Source organism: Eulemur rufifrons, chromosome 15, assembly GCF_041146395.1.
Source record: "Eulemur rufifrons isolate Redbay chromosome 15, OSU_ERuf_1, whole genome shotgun sequence".
Lineage (NCBI taxonomy): Eukaryota > Metazoa > Chordata > Mammalia > Primates > Lemuridae > Eulemur > Eulemur rufifrons.
This window is the reverse complement of record NC_090997.1, coordinates 59589283-59606037: the sequence shown is the minus strand read 5'-3', so window position 1 is coordinate 59606037 and position 16755 is coordinate 59589283. Positions and strand designations below refer to the sequence as shown.

The 16755-nt window shown below is 41.5% G+C and overlaps 1 protein-coding gene across 1 annotated transcript in view; it reads left to right on the top strand.

The window, feature by feature from the left end:
• PREP (prolyl endopeptidase) overlaps positions 1-16755 on the top strand; it is a 136372-nt gene that overhangs the window by 22113 nt on the left and 97504 nt on the right. The window contains exon 3 of the mRNA XM_069487656.1: positions 15919-16052. Coding sequence (XP_069343757.1) covers positions 15919-16052 — 134 coding nt within the window. The remainder of the gene's footprint in view (positions 1-15918; positions 16053-16755) is intronic.

Here is a 16755-nt window from a genome sequence, read left to right as displayed (position 1 = left end):
CTAATCTCTGCTTCGATCTATTAGGATTTGCTTTATGAATCTGAGAGCTCCTGTGTTAGGTACATATATATTTAGGATGATTATGTCTTCTTATTGAATTGTTCCCTTTACCATTATATAATGACCATCTTCGTCTTTCTTTACCATTGTTGATTTAAAGTCAATTTTGTCTGATGTGAGAATGGCTACGCCTGCTCTCTTTTCGTGTCTGTTTGGGTGGAATATTTTTTCCATTCCTTCATCTTGAGTCTGTGTGAGTCCTTGTGGGTTAGATATGTTTCCTGGAAATAGTAGATACTTGGGTTTTATTTTTTCATCCATTCAGCCAGTCTGTGTCTTTTTAGTGCAGCATTCAGACCATTTATGTTGAGTGTTCATATTGATATGTGGGATGCTGTTCTGCTCATCATGTTGGGTGGTACCTTATTGCTTGTTTTCCCTCTTGTACTATTCTCTTAAAAGATCTGTGAGCTTTAGCTTTGGGTGATTTTACACTGGTGGGTATCTATTGTGCTGATCCATGCATAATGCAGTTTTGAGCCTACAGGAGTCAGGCAGCTCTAGTAGTGACAAATTCCCTTAGCATTTGCTTGTCTGAAAAAGTCTTCATTTCTCTATTCTTTATGAAACTTAGTTATGCAGGATACAAGATTCTTGTCTGGCAGTTGTTCTGTTTAAGATTGAAGATGGGCCTCCAATCCCTCCTGGCTTGTAAGGTTTCCACTGAGTAGTCTCCTGTTGGCCTGATGGGTTTTACTTTGTAGGTTAGTTGTTGCTTTCATCTTGCAGCTTGTAGCAGTTCCTCTTTCATTTTGACTTTGGCCAAGTTGATGACTGTGTGTTTTGAGAGATGTCCTATTCGGTATGAATCTTCCTGGTGTTCAGTGACCATCCTATATCTGAATCTGTGATGATGCTAGGGAAGTTTTCCTCAATAATTCCGTTGAATAGATTTTCCATGCGTTTTGCTCTTTCTTCTTCTCCCTCAGGGATACCTATAATTTGTATATTAGTTCGCTTAACATAGTACCATATTTCTCTGAATGCTTGTTCTGTCTTTATTATCTTTTCTGCATTTTGACTGATTAGGTTAATTAGGGAGCCTTGTCTTCAAACTCTGAGGTTCTTTCTTCTGCTTGGTTTAGTTTGTTTTTGAAATTTTCTGCTGTATTTTGAAATTCCCTAAATGACTCTTTCATTTTTTTTAAGTTCTATTGTATGCTGTCTTATGTTGTCTAGCTCTTTAGTGACTTTTCATTTTTTCCTTGATTCCCTGAAATGTTTTTTTTTTTTTTTGCTTCCTTTTGTTGGTTTTCAACTTTCTCTTCAATTCCATTCATCTTATTTGCCACCCACATTCAGAATTCCTTTTCTGACATTTTGACAATTTATGTTTGGTTGGGGTTCACTACTGTAGATACATTTTGATCCCTTGGGGTTGTCCAACTGTTTTGTTTTTTCATGCTGCTGTAGTTATTTTGCTGGTTTGTTCTCATCTGTATCCTCTTCTCTCTGTTCAGGGTTAATAGGTCTGCAGGGCACCTGTTCTCCTTCACTGGGAACTTTCCTGGTTAGTGGCAGGAAGGGAAAGTCCCTAGATGGCACTTGTGTGTCTTACTCTGGAATGTTGACCCAGCAGGGAACGGGTGGGCACACTGAGAGCCTGTAGTGCAACGGTTGTTTTCTCCTGGTCCCCTGTGATTGTCACGGGTCAAGCCAGTGCTGGATCTTCCTGCAGGGTAGCAGGTTGTTCCCCAGATCATCGTGGAAGGTCGAGTTGGGGGCTGGGGAAGACTGTCGACAGGGAGGCTGGCATTGTCGGGGAATACTCTGCTCAGGGTCTCCTCAGTGACAGTGGCAGCTGGGTGAAGCTATCTAGGCTGTGGTTTGGGGTGTCCATGCTGTGGGCATTTGCTTGAACTGGGTTCAGGTGTAATGGCAGCTAGAGGTCAGAGGGTTCCTGGTGGATGTTGGACTTCGGGACCGTTCTGCCAGCCCAGCGGCACCAGTAGAGACTTGGGAGTGGAGTCCGGAGGTTCAGACAGAGCACTGGAATCTCATCGAGCGGAGTTGCAGACGCAGCAGGAGCACTGGAGCCTCAGTGCACGGAGACACAGACTCAGTGGCAGCAATGGAGCCTGAGGGCAGAGTTTCCAGGCCCTGTGGTGAAGCCTCAGAGGTGGAGCTGAGAGAAATTTGGAGCCAGAGCTGCGTCCTGGAGGGAGGGCAGAAGCCACATGGGTGGGGCCACAGGGTCACGCCATGGAGTAGGAACCCCGGAGGTGGGGCTGTGCAGGGGCCAAGGAGGTTGAGCCATGTCTGCGGGGGCGGTTCCAGTGGCGAAGGAACCACAGAGGTGGAGCCACACAGGGCAGATGGCAGTTTGGGGGTCATGTGGGGTGGGGTTGTGGTTGGACCACCAGGTGGCGGGGTTCTCTCCTGACCCAGGTCCCTTAGAGGCAGTCACTCAAGGCCTCACAACTGTGTCCTGAACAAGGTTTTCTTTTTGGGGTTTCAGGTTTCCTTTGATTTTATCTGTCAGCCTTGGGAAGTACATTATTCCAGTTCTTTATAGTTTCAGTTTCTAGACAAGTTTCCTGAAAAGCAGCTGCATCTAATTCTCTATTTGGCATGACCTGCCTCCAGTTTTCTATGTGATTGTCCTGTCCTCCTGGCTCTAAGTCCTGCGGCCTCAGGGATGCGCTTTACCACCTCTCTTGGCTTCTTGTTGATGGGCATATCCTTGCACTTGAAGAGTCACTTCCGAATTCTGCTAAAGTGGTGGAGGTCCCAGTGTGTCACCCCCTGTGACCTCCTGGATGCTGTCAGCCCCGCACTTAGGTTGGGATCGTGGTTTTCTGCTGGGCCTTGTGGGACACAAACCACTTTCTCCTAAAGCCCATGGCAGTTGATTTAACCAGGTCCTATGTATATTATTTGGAGCAGAAACGCCGCAAAGTTTGTGGGATGTAGACAGTATCCTCCCTAGTTTTCATAGGTATTTCAGAAGAGGGGAGGATGATACATGCCCGAGCTGATCTCCTACCTGAAAGTCCCTTCTGGTCACCTTGACTGTCTGCAGACCACACCTTCCCAACCCACCTGCCCCATCCTGGAAGTAGCTTCCTCTTCATTTATTCTTCTGTAGCACTTATCTTTATCCCTAATTCATGTTGTTAATCACCGTGGTGCACATTGTGGTGTTTTGCATAAGTATTTCATGAGTAACCATAGGCATCATTTTTATTCATTTATGTAAGACTTGTAAAAACATTTGAGTATTTTTTTTTTTTTGGTTAACTGTATTTTTTATTTATTCTTGCATTTAAAAAGGCAAGAGTTAGAATTATATATTGAGATGTGGAGCAATCAGTGAGCCTACATCTGCATTATACAACTATACATTTTTTTAAATAGACAAGTGAAAATCGCATATATTTATAGTGTGCAACATATTTTGATGTATGTATAAATTTTAGAATAGCTAAATCAAACTATTTAACATGTGCATTATCTCACATACTTACCATTTCTTTGGGATGAGAACACTTATAATCTCTATTAGCAGTTTTCTTTTTTATTAATAGATATTTTATTTGAGAATAACTAGATTTTTAGAAAAGTTGCAAAGGTGATACAGTCTTTGTAAACCCTTCACCCAGTTTTCTCTAATGTTAACCTGTTACCGTTGTAAATTTGTCAAAACTAAGAAATTAACACTGGTACATTCTATTTATTAAACTCCAGATTTTATTTGTAATTCTAGCATATCTTTTTTTTTTTTTCTAAGAGACAGGGTCTCACTCTGTTACCCAGGCTGGAGTGCAGTGGTATAATCATAGCTCACTGTAACCTTGAACTCCTGGGCTCAAGCCATCCTCCCACCTTAGCCTCCCCAGTAGCTAGGACTACAGGTACATGCCACCACATCCAGCTAATCCAGTGCACTTTGGATTTCACCAGTTTTTTCAACTACAGTTGACCCTTGAACAACACGGGTTTGAACTGCACAGGTCCACTTAAACATACAGATTTTTTTCAACCAAATATGGATCAAAAATTCAGGATTCACAGGATGTGACACCTCAATATACAGGGGCCGACTTTTCTTATATGAAAGTTCTGCAGGGCCAACTGCAGGCCTTGAGTCTATGCAGAATTTGACATGCGCAGAGGTTGTGGAACCAATCCCCCAAGTATACCAAGGAACAACTGTAAAGTCCTTTTTTCCATTTCAAGATTCAATCTAAAATACCTCTTTGTATTTAGGATAAAACACCTTCTAATAGTGATAGATTTCTATCATAGAGACAGAACAGATCCTTAATAAAAAGAGCATCATATACATTTGAGGCTCTGGGTGAACCCTCTTTTCCCATTTCTGTATGTCCTTTCCTTCCTAAGATAAGCACCATCACTGTTTATCATGTTTGTATGGATACATAAAAAGACAACATAAGTTGTTTTCCAGACCCTAAAAGTCATCTAAACACTCTTCTTTTCATATCCTTCTGTACCTTGCTTCTTTCATTCAGCATTGTTTTTGAGATTGATCTCTTAAGAAATATAGTTCGTTTTACTGCTGTATATAGTATTTCATTCTATGAGTACATCACTATTATTCATTCTTCTACTGATGGAAACTTAGATAGTTTCCTATTTTTTTACTACAATGAATATTTTATTTTATTTTATTATTTCAGCATATTATGGTGGTACAAATGTTTAGGTTACAAATATTGCCTTTGCCCCACCCGAGTCAGAGTTTCAAGCATGTTCATCCCCCAGATGGTGTGCACTGCACCCATTAGGTATGAATATACTCATCCCCTCCCCCCCCACCTGCCCGATACCTGATGAATGTTACTACTATAGTGCACATAAGTGTTGATCAGTTAATACCAATTTGATCGTGAGTACATGTGGTGCTTCTTTTTCCATTTTTATGATACTTAGTGGAATGGGCTCCAGCTCTGTCCAGGATAATACAAGAGCTGCTATATCATCATTGTTTTTTGTGGCTGAGCAGAACGGCATGATATATATATACCACATTTTATTAATCCACTCATGTATTGATGGACACTTGGGTTGTTTCCACATCTTTGCAATTGTGAATTGTGCTGCTATAAACATTCCAGTGCAGGCCAGGCGTGGTGGCTCACACCTGTAATCCTAGCACTCTGGGAGGCCAAGGCGGGCAGATCGTTTGAGCTGAGGAGTTCAAGACCAGCCTGAGCAAGAGCGAGACCCCGTCTCTACTAAAAATAGAAAGAAATTATCTGGCCAACTAAACATATATGTAGAAAAAATTAGCTGGACATGGTGGTGCATGCCTGTAGTCCCAGCTACTCGGGAGGCTGAGGCAGTAGGATCACTTAATCTCAGGAGTTTGAGGTTACTGTGAGCTAGGCTGATGCCACCGCACTCACTCTAGCCCGGGCAACAAAGAGAGACTCTGTCTCAAAAAAAAAAAAAATTCCAGTGCAGATGCCTTTTTTATAGAATGTCTTTTGTTCCTTTGGGTAGATGCCCAGTAAGGGGATTGCTGGATCAAATGGTAGCTCAGTTCTACTTGTAGGTCATTGAGGTATCTCCATATTACTTTCCATAGAGGTTGTACTAGTTTGCAGTCCCACCAGCAGTGTATGAGTGTTCCTATCTCTCTGCAGCCACACCAGCATTTTTTGTTTTGGGACTTTTTGATAAAGGCCATTCTCACTGGAAATAAGTGATAGCTCATTGTGGTTTTGATTTGCATTTCCCTGATGATTAGAGACTTTGAGCATTTTTTCATGTTTGTTGGCCATTAGTCTATCTTCTTTTGAAAAGTTTCTGTTCATGTCCTTTGCCCGCTTTTTGATAGGGTTGTTTGATTTTTTCTGAGTTCTCTGTAGATTCTGGTTATCAGCCATTTATGGGATGTGTAACATGCAAATATTTTCTCCCATTCTGTAGGTTGTCTGTTTGCTCTTGTGATAGTTTCCTTGGCTGTGCAGAAGCTTTTTAATTTGATCAGGTCCCATTTATTTATTTTTGTTGTTGCTGTAATTGCCTTTGGGGTCTTCCTCATAAATGCTTTGCCTAGGCCAGTGTCTGAGTTTTTCCAACATTTTCTTCTGAATTCTTATAGTTTCCTACCTTAGGTTTAAGTCTGTTATCCACCATGAGTTGGTTTTTGTGAGAGGTGAAAGGTGCAGATCCTGTTTCAGTCTTCTACATGTGGCTATCCAATTTTCCCAGCACCATTTATTGAATAAGGATTCTTTTCCCCAGTGTATGTTTTTCTCTGCTTTGTCAAAGATTAGATGGCTATATGAGGATGGTTTTATATCTGGGTTCTCAGTTCTGTTCCATTGGTCTATGTCTCAGTTCTTGTCCCAGTACCATGCTGTTTTAGTTACTATAGCCTCATAGTATAGCTTGAAATCAGGTAAATTGATGTCTCCAATTTGTTGCTTTTCCTTAAGATTGCTTTTGCTATACGGGGTCTTCTCTGGTTCCTTACAAAGTGTAGAATTATTTTTTCTGATCTGAGAAAAATGATGTTAGTGTTTTAATAAGGATTGCCTTGAATCTGTAGATCACTTTGGGTAGTATAGACATTTTAACAATGTTGATTCTGCCGACCCATGAGCATGGTATAGTTTTCCACCTGTTTATGTCCTCTGCTCTTTCCTTATTCAGTGTTTCAGATCTTTTACGTCCTTAGTTAAATATATTCCTAGGTGTTTTATTTTCTTTGCTGCTTTTGTGGAGGATACTGAGTCTTTGATTTGGTTCTCGGTTTGACTGTTGTTGGTGTATAGGAATGCTACTGATTTCTGTACATTGATTTTGTAACCTGAGACTTTGCCGAATTTGTTTATCAATTCCAGTAGTCTCATGGAAGAATCTTTAGGGTTTTCTAGATATGAGATCATATAGTAAGCAAAGAATAGTTGTTTAACCTCTTCTGCCTCCATTTAGATGTCCTTGATTTCCTTCTCTTGTCTGTTTGCTCTGGCGAGGACTTCCAGCACTATGTTGAATAAAAACAGTGATAGAGGGCAACCTTGTCTGGTTCCAGTTCTACGTAAGAATGCTTTCAGTTTTTCCCTGTTCAGTATGATGTTGGCTGTGGGTTTGTCATATATGGCTTTTATTTTTAGGTAAGTCCTGCCTATGCCTGTTTTTTTAAATATTCTTATCATCAAAGGGTGCTAAATTTTGTCTAATGCTTTTTCTGCATCTATTGAGAGGATCATATGGTCTTTGTTTTTGCTTCTGTTTATACAGTGAATTACATTTATAGATTTGTGTATGTTGAGCCATTCTTGCATCTCTGGGATGAAGCCCACTTGTTCGTGATGGATTATTTTTTTGATAAGCTAGGATTTTTTTTGAGAATTTTTGCATCTATATGCATAAGAAATATTGGTCTCTAGTTTTCTTTTTTGTTGTGTCCTTTTCCTGGTTTTGGTATCAGGGTGATGTTGGCTTCATAAAACATGTTGGGGAGGATTCCTTCCTTCTTGATGTTGTGGAATAATTTCTGCAGGATAGGCATCGTCAGTTCTTTGCAGATCTGGTAAAATTGGGGTGTGAAACCATCTGGTGTGGAACTTTTCTTTTTAGGAAGGTTTTTTTATTGCTGCTTCAATTTCGGTAGTTGATGCTTGTCTGTTGAGGAATTCTGTTTCTTCCTGATTGAGCCTAGGGAGGCTGTGTTTCTAAGAATTTGTCCATTTCCTCCACATTTTCCAGTTTATGTGCATAGAGGTTTTTATAGTATTCATAGATGATATTTTGTGTTTGCATGGTATCTGTTGTAATTTCTCCTTTTTTATTCCTGTTGGAGCTTATTAGAGTCCTTTCTTTTCTGCTTCTGGTTAATCTAGCAAGAGGTATGTCAGTTTTGTTTTTTTCACACAACCAACTTTTTGTTTTATTAATCTTCCATATAGTTTTTTATTACCAATTTCATTTAGTTCTGCTCTAATCTTTGTCATTTCTTTTCTTCTGCTGGGTTTGAGGCTGGTTTGCTCATCCTTTTCCAGGTCTTTGAGACAATTCATTAGATTGTTGATTTGTGATCTTTCTGTCTTTTGGATGTAGGCATTTATGGATATAAATTTTGCTCTTAGGACTGTTATAACTGTGTCTCACAGATTTTGATAACTTGTGTCTCCTTTATCATTTAGTTCAAAGAATCTTTTGATTTCCATCTTAAATCCTCCTTAATGCAATAATCGTTCAGCAGAAGGTTGTAGTTTCCATGACTTTGTGTAGAGATGAGAGTTTCTGTTGGAGTTTATTTCTAATTTTATTCCACTGTGGTCTGAGAAGATGCATAGTATAATTTCTACTTTTTTTAATTTGTTGAGACATGCTTTGTGGCCTCAGATATGGTCAGTCTTAGAGAATGTCCCATGAGCTGATGAGAAAAATGTATATTCAGCAGTTTTTTTGGGTACAATGTTCTGTAAATGTTCGTCAGGCCCATTTGTTCTAGAGTTCTGTTTACGTCCATTGTTTCTTAGTTTATTTTCTGTTAGGAGGATCTGTCCTCTTCTGTCAGAGGGGTTGTTGAAGTCTCTGGCTATTACGGTGTTGCTGTTTATCATTTTGTTTAGATCAAGTAGGATTTGCTTTATGAATCTGGGTGTACCTGAGTTAGGTACATGAATATTTAAAATTGTTATGTCTTCTTGTTGAATTGTACCCTTAACCATTATGTAGTGACCATCTTTGTCTTTCATTACTTTTGTTGGTTTGAAGATTAAGTTATCTGAAATCAGAACTGCTATGCCAGCTTTCTTTTGTCTTCCATTTGCATGAAATATTGTTTTCCATCCCTTCACTTTGAGTATGAATGCATCCTTGTGAGTTGGATGTGTTTTGTGAAGACAGCAGATACTTGGCTTGTGTGTATTTATCCATTCAACCAACCTATGTTTCTTTAGTGGGTAGTTCAAGCCATTTACATTTATTGAAAGAATTGATAAGTTGGACACATTTCTATTCATCCTGTTGAGTTGAACTTTGTTGTTTTGTTTTCTCTCTTGAGCCATTGCAGTATATGGCCTTTGACCTTTAGCTTGTGGATCATTTTACATGGGTGAGTGCTTATTTTGCTGATCCGTGTGTAACACTGTTCTGAGTACTTCCTGGAGGGCAGTTCTTGTCTTGATTAATTCCCTCAGTCTTTGATTGTCTGAGAAGGTCTTTATTTCTCCTTCACATAAGAAACTTACTATGCAGGGTGCAGGATTCTAGGCTGAGCATTATTCTGTTTGAGAAGAGTGAGAATGGGGCCCCAGTCTCTTCTGGCTTGCAAGGTCTCAGTTGAAAAGTCCACAGTTAGTCTGATGGGTTTTCCTTTGTAAGTTACCTGCTTCTTTCACCTTACATCTGATAGAAGGGCCTCTTTCGTGCTTGTTTTGGCTGTTCTGATGACTATATGTCATGGTGTCTTCCTTTTGCGGTGAATTTCCCAGGAGTACTTAGCTTCTTGTACCTGGATATCTAGGTTTTCAGCAAGGCCTGGGATATTTTCCTCCATTATATCCTCAAATAGTTTATCCAACCCTTGTGTATTTTCTTCTTCACCCTCAGGGATGCCTATAATTCTCATGTTAGGCCTCTTCACATAATCCCCACATTTGTTATAGGCTTTGTTCTTTTCCTTTATTTCTCTGCTCTATCTCTGCATCTGACTTATTTAATGGAAAGGTGTTATTTTCAATCCCTGAGATTCTTTCTTCTGTTTGATCTACCCTATTCTTGAGGCTTTGCACTGTATTTTGTAATTCCTTGAATACATTCGTCATTTCCAGAAGTTGTTTGATTTTCCTTTAATATTTCAGTGTCGTGATGAATTTTTTTCAAAGTCGTGGATTTTCCTTGTGGTTTCTTTGTGTTGGGTATCCATTTTCTCTTGCATATTATTGAGTTTCCTTACAATCCATGTTTGAAATTCTTCTGTCATTTTAGTGTTCTGAATTTGGTTGATACCCATTGCTAGAGAGCTGGTGTTCACCTTTAGGGGTGTGCTTTCAGCGTAATTCTTTATACTTCCAGAGTTCTTTTGCTGATTCCTTCCCATGTGGAGCAGCTGTTGCTTCTTACCTTTAGATTTTCCTTTAGATATTGATACTCCCAATTTAGTCTCTGAGCCAATAGGTGGTATTTGTAGATGAGATTCAACCACATCCTGTATGAGTCAGTAAATGCAGTAAATGGGTGTGTAAATTGACCTCCCTGTCAGTAGGTGGTACTTGCTAGGAGGAGCAAGCTGCTGTGTTATTTTTGGGTCCTATAACCAGCTCTGGTTCCTCTGGAGAGGCTCTCTAGTTCCTCAGGTGGTGGTGGGGCCCCGGGACTTGCAGGTGTGTCCTTATTCTCCACCTCAGCTGGGGCAGGTAGGGGAGTGAGGCTGGACAGGGCTGGATTGGGCGAGCCTGCCCTCAAGCACCACACCTGCTGTTAGCAGGGGTCAAAGGTCTGTTCTCTGCTTCTGGGCAAAGCTTCCAGGGAGGGGCTAAAATGGCCCCACTCAGTAAAAAAATCTGCATGTGGGGATGAGGCTGTCCAAGACCTGCCATCTGGCGCAGACCTCACCCCTTTCCACCCTCCCCTATTCTGCCGTTAGGCTTCTGTCAGCAGGCAGGACCTCAAGCCAGCAGATCTCCTCTGGCTGTGATGCAGGCCAGGAGGTTCCCTGCCCAGGATCACAGCCTGAGCGGAAGTGTGTTCCTCGCATGGGAAGAGGGTTGCCCCTTAAGCACGCTGCTGCTAGGACCCACTCTGATCTGCCCCTGAAGGCACACACACCTCAGTAGACTAGTTCACAAATATCCCTTCTGTGCCCCTGGGGAATGGTGTCTGGCCCGCAGGCCTGTTCCCTGGCTGGGAAATCAATCCCTGATCCTGCCAGGGAGAAGAGTGCTGGTCTCAAGTCACCCACATCGTGCCCAAGCTGGATCAATGTCTCTCTGCCTGGGGATTTGCCCTACTCTGCTGGAGTCACCAGGCAAGCAGCACCTGGAAGGGCCAGCGGGTAGGGAGCTACCCCTCAGTCCCCTGCAGGACCCCAAAAGGAAAGGTCCAATTCCCTGCGGATGCCTCTGGGTGGTGGCTAAATTGTCTCTCTTGGCAGCCGCAGTAGGGCAGGGGAAGGGGAGAATGAAGCAGTATGGCACCTGCCAATGGGCTTGGGTCTGTGGGGCAGGAGGTGCCCCGAGGGAGCTGGGAGCCTGGTGCCCTGTCTGCAAGAGGCTCACCACTCACTGGCAGCAGCCGTCTTAGCGCTGGTGTTGGCAGGCCTCTCCAGCAGCGCAGGAGCCCACCAGTAGTCTGAGATGCAAGGGAGGGAAATCTGACCGCTATACCTCCCCTTATGGCTGGTCCAAGCCTCTCGGGGTTTAGACCCTTCCAGTGCCTTTCTCCTTCCAGTTCTGCTCCGCAACTTCTTCCCGTGCAGGTTTCAGGCACCTTTCCTTCCAACATTCATCTATTCTATGTTTGTCTGCCTGTTTGTTTTTTTCACTTTCATCTAAAATCTGTGTTTCTTGCAAGGAGACTCTGGCCGGTGGTTTTTCTCGTCTGCCATCTTGCCTCCCTCCCCTGCAACATATATTAGCAGTTTTCAAGTGTACGATTAATTGTAGTCACCATGTTGTTCAGTAGATCTCTTGAACTTATTCTTTCTGTCTAATTGAAATTTTGTGTCCTTTGACCAATATCTCTTCAGTCCTCTGGTAACCATTGTACTTTTTGTCTCTGTAAGTTCAACTGTTTTAAATAACACATATAGGTGAGATCACAAGATATCTGTCTTTCTGTGTCTGGCTTATTTTGTAGGACTTGAGAATTTTGTATATTAAAATATAGTACATGTGAGAACAATTTGAAAAAATTCTTTCTGAAGACAGTAGGCTCCCAAAGTGAGCCACCCTTTGCCAGGTAGCTTTACTTTTTTTATATAGTATTGTTAAATTTAGGCACAATGTTGTAAAGCAGATCTCTAGAACTTAATGATCTTGCATAACTGAAACTTTGCTTTGCTTTTAAGCTTTGTAATAGTCAAGGCAAATGAGATATGGGTAGGATGTCTTAGTTTTAAGCAGCCAGTCTTTTCTGGGAAAATGTGTTTAGATTCATCAGTAGCTATAAAATCTAAACTGTTGATCCTCTTTAGAGGCTCAGCTGTATGTTTTATTAACGGGCTTTCATGTTTCAGTTATTTTAATAAATCCTGGAGTGACTGTGGATGCCAGAACTCCTTGAGGAACAAAGAATTCGTATTCCCCTCACTCTGCTAACTTATCATCTTGTAATTCTTCCATTTTTTTTCTTTATCCTTACTTTTTTCTTTCTCTCCCCCAAATTTTCTAATTTTTAGACCAAGAAACCAGAACTTGAAATACATAAATGGCCAAGAAGGTATTTTCTTGCTTAAAATATCAAATATTATTGGCATTTCTACCATCCTCATGAAAAGGATTTGCCCAAGTTATGAAGATGTGTGATATAAAAGAACTTGAAACTTTCAGGAATTTAAACATTGTTTGGTTTTGCATCTAGATATTTGACTTGGATGAGCACAGTCCTTAAATATTGCTCTATTTAAAGTAATTGGCTAACATTTGTGTGTGGGAGGTGACAAACGAAATTGGATATACTAATCTGAGAATTATTTGATGGCATTATTATGCCTGGCATAAAATTTTTTTTAAATTTTATAAGACAAAAGCCAACTGCTTTTCTGCTTAGGGTGTATCTGCTTTAGGGTGAGCTGAATTCTGTTGCAGTAGTTGTGATTCTACCATGAAACATGTAAAATAATCAAAGCAAAATAGAGAAACAGTTGGGGAATACAGTTCTTCCTTTTTAAGGAAAATGAACTGAGCAATCCGTTGAGCAGCTCATAACCCTTGGACCTACCGTGGGCCTAAGTGCAGCCTAACCCCAAAACAAGTCAGAAAGATCAGGGAAATGAGGTCTGCAGAGTGCCTTCCTCAGAAGATCCCCCAGTGGAAGGGCAGGGGCCAGCCAAGACCCTCAGCTGGGGTCTCAACGTAGGGAGCCCTACATAGGGTTCTTACTACTTAAGTTAGAATGTTCTGGCGAGGCCTTCCTGGGAAACAGCCATCAAAACTGCAGCCTAATGTACACTGTGCCCATTTCTCTGTCTCCGCTACCATTACAGTGGTTGTTCCTGCCCCTTTTAGTGACCAGCCATTCCTCCTGGCCTCCCTTCTCCCCCCGGCCACTGCCACAGCCTCCTGACCCGCCTTGCTGTCTCCACTTTTCCTTCCCTAGAATTTATTCACCTAAAGCAGAGTAATCTTTGTAAAGGACAAACCAGGTTATCTAACTGTCTCCTTACCCAATCATGGCTTGCTCTCACTTTGATCAAGATTGAAAGGTCCTATCTGCCCAGCAGGTGTCACATGGTAGTTCCTGCCTGGTTCTCCAGCCTCAGCTGGTCCCTCTTTTCTCCCTCACTCCCAGCCCCGCTCACCTCTAGCCCTGCTCGCCTCCTTACTCTTCTTCATGCCTGCCGAGCTCCTCCCCCTGCCAGGGCCCTGCACCTGCTGCGTCCTTTGCCTGGAACGTTCTGTCCTCACCTTGCGGGGCCGCTCCCTCTCAGACCTCAGTTCCAGACCTCCTCAGAAGGGCTTTCCTGACCACTCTGCTTAAATACCCTCTTTCCCAGTGTTTTCCAACCTCTGTGGTCAATGACTGATTTGTTATTTTCCAAACCGTTGTGTATTGAGGTTTTTGTGAAATATAGCAAAGATGCCACAGCAGTGTCAAATTGCTGTCAAGGTTTTCAGCACTCACTCTTGGTTTGTGTACTTGCCTCGTCATGGGCTGGTAGCAAACAGTGTGCGAACCAGCACCACCGATCTGTAGATAATAACTCAGAGTAGCAGCATTGCTCCACTGACCACCCCATGCATGTCCTTAGAACCAACCACTCTGCAACGCTCTGGCTTGTTTTTGTCGTATTTGAGAATATGAGCTCCCTGCTGATGGGGATTTTATCTTGGACTAGTCACCCATCCATCCACAACCCCAGGATTGGTGCTAACACACACTAGGTTCTTGTTAAATCCATGTGTACGCCCAGCTCCCTGAAGTGCCTGCCCTGCCCTGCCCAGCCCAGTCCAAGTAGGAGAAAAATCACAGGAGGCCCAGATTGTACCTCCCTTGTCCCCCAGGTGGATCTCCTTCATCTCTGCATCCAGCATCAGTCGCTAAGTGATAGTGCTTACTCATCACGTGACCCTGCCCGGGCAGCTTTCATACCACGTGCCCTGTTTCCTCATCTGTAAAGCAGGCAGGGTGTTTCCTCCCACCGTAAAACGAGGTCATGCTCTTAGACACCCTGAGTGGCTTCTCAGATAATGCATTGATTTTGTAACTAAAAAACAAGCCAATTTCCTCCTTGACACTCTTTAATGAGCCAGAGTGGGGTCAGCAAAGGTTTCTGTAAAGGGCCACATAGTAAATGTTAATATTTTAGATACTGCAAGCCACATAGGTCTCTGTTGGTCCCTCCCCGCTACCAACTCTTTAAAAATATAAAAACTATTCTTAGCTCGAGGACCTTGGGAAAGCAGGCCAGGTCAAAGTTTGCCAATCCCTAGTGATGCTTGGAATTGTATTTCTGTGGGACTCAATAAATTTTATTTTCTGTTTGAATGAGATAAGAAATGTGACCCATACCAGTTTTATTTTTCTTGAATTGGTTCTCTTGCAAAAATGTTAATTACTGTATTCATACTTGACACCCTTTCTCTCCTGTTTTCAAGCACCTCATAAACATCAATGAGTTTTGAAACAGCTTCTCTCAGCACAAAATCATGGTTCTCCAGAGCGGGATTGGTGGTTTGTGTCGGGGAGCTCAAAGCATATTTGCCCATTTAAAGACCACTTTGGGGTTAGAAGTAGACACTGATCATAATGCATTTTTGTCTGCCATTCAAAATATATTATGTTCTTAATGTCCTGAAGTTTTTCCCTAATGATTCACCTATGTACAGACATCTGATGAAATCTTCTATTGAATTGAAAACTGATATAATTATTCTTGTTTTATTTCTCAGTAAGAGGCAAATGTGAATTGTTGAGGCCAAGTTTTTATAGTATTATAATCTTTCTGAGTAGTTAGAAATGAGGTGTGCTTAGGTACAGCTGATGTTTTGTAAAAACAGTCCTTTTCCCTGCTTTTGCAGCCAGCATCTCCTGCCCTTCTTATAAACCAGTGTTGTTGATGTTCTTATTCAATGCTACTCATTTCTAATTTTTTTTTTTATGTTCTTCAGTTGCAAATTTTAGCAAAGCTCTCCAATTGAAGTTTACAGGATGGTAGGTCTTAGTAAGTCAAAAACAAAATTGATCATAATTGATCAAATATCACCTGGGTATCTCTAACTTTATTTCTTGAACTCTGACATCTCTTGGGATTTCCAGCTCCCGACTAAGAAGCCTGGAACCTTGGCACCGTGTCATTGTAGGTTATGGACAGTGCGTGACTTGAGCCACAGTAGAGTGTGTTCAAGAGCACAGATTCTCGAGCCAGCTCTGCCACTTGCTCTATGATGTTGGGCAGCTTTTTAATCACTCTGAGCCTCAGTTTCCCCATTTGGAAAGTTGGCCTACTAAAAGAACCTCTTCTATAGGATTATTGTGAGTTAATACATGCCCTATAAGTATTCGTTATTATTTATTGATAATAAATCAGCCACTCTGCAGGAGCTCTGCAGATAGGAAGAAGAGTAAGGAGGTAAGTGAGGCTGGGAGTGAGAGAGAGATGAGGCACCAGCTGAGAGGAAAATGTGCTTTTGCTGTTCCATGTTAGTGGATAACATTCCACATGGAAAATTTTACATTGAACTTGTTTTTTCCATTTTAATTTCTCCACAGGCTTTCGTGGAGGCCCAGAACAAAATTACTGTGCCATTTCTGGAGCAGTGTCCTATCAGAGGTTTATACAAGGAGAGAATGACTGAACTGTATGACTATCCCAAGTATAGTTGCCACTTCAAGAAAGGAAAACGGTATGTGACGTTGCTTTCATTGAATTTTCTTTTTACTTTCAAGTGACTGCTTTCTGAAATTATAGAATACAAATTCTAACGAACTTATCAGTTTATAAAATTAATTCATTTTAAAAGGAATTAGTTTGTGTGCTTGAGTAAGAGAATAATATTTTTTGATCTATTAGGTATTGTCCAAATTCTTAAAATAATGGTTAAGAAATTTAGTAGAGATATTCTATATGAAGAAATCTAGATTATGGGAAATCATTATTGTCTTATGGCTAGTAATTGGCAAAATAGGATGATTCATAAACAGCAATGGAGGTTTGTTTGCCTCTAAAATTAATTATCTTTGATGTCTATTACTTGAAAGCATTTCATTGTAGGCATTTCTTCCATCCAGGAATGATGAAATGGGCAGGAGGTGGCATCTGTGAATTCACCTGTCTTGTTTTTCTCCCCTTAACATCCACTTAAACATACTCTCTTGTTCTTTTTTAAAATCTCTTTGGAGCCACCATCACAAATTTACTTTAGAATTTCTTTGGCCCTCCTCTACCCTTCCACAGAGATCATCAAAATAGAGTCTGAATGCCAAAGCCTGCCTGCCACCTGTTTTTATAAATAAAGTCTCATTGTAACACAGCTGTGCCCATTTGCTTTTGTGCTACAGCTACAGAGTCGAGCAGTATAGCAACAGACCGTATGGCCCACAAAGCCT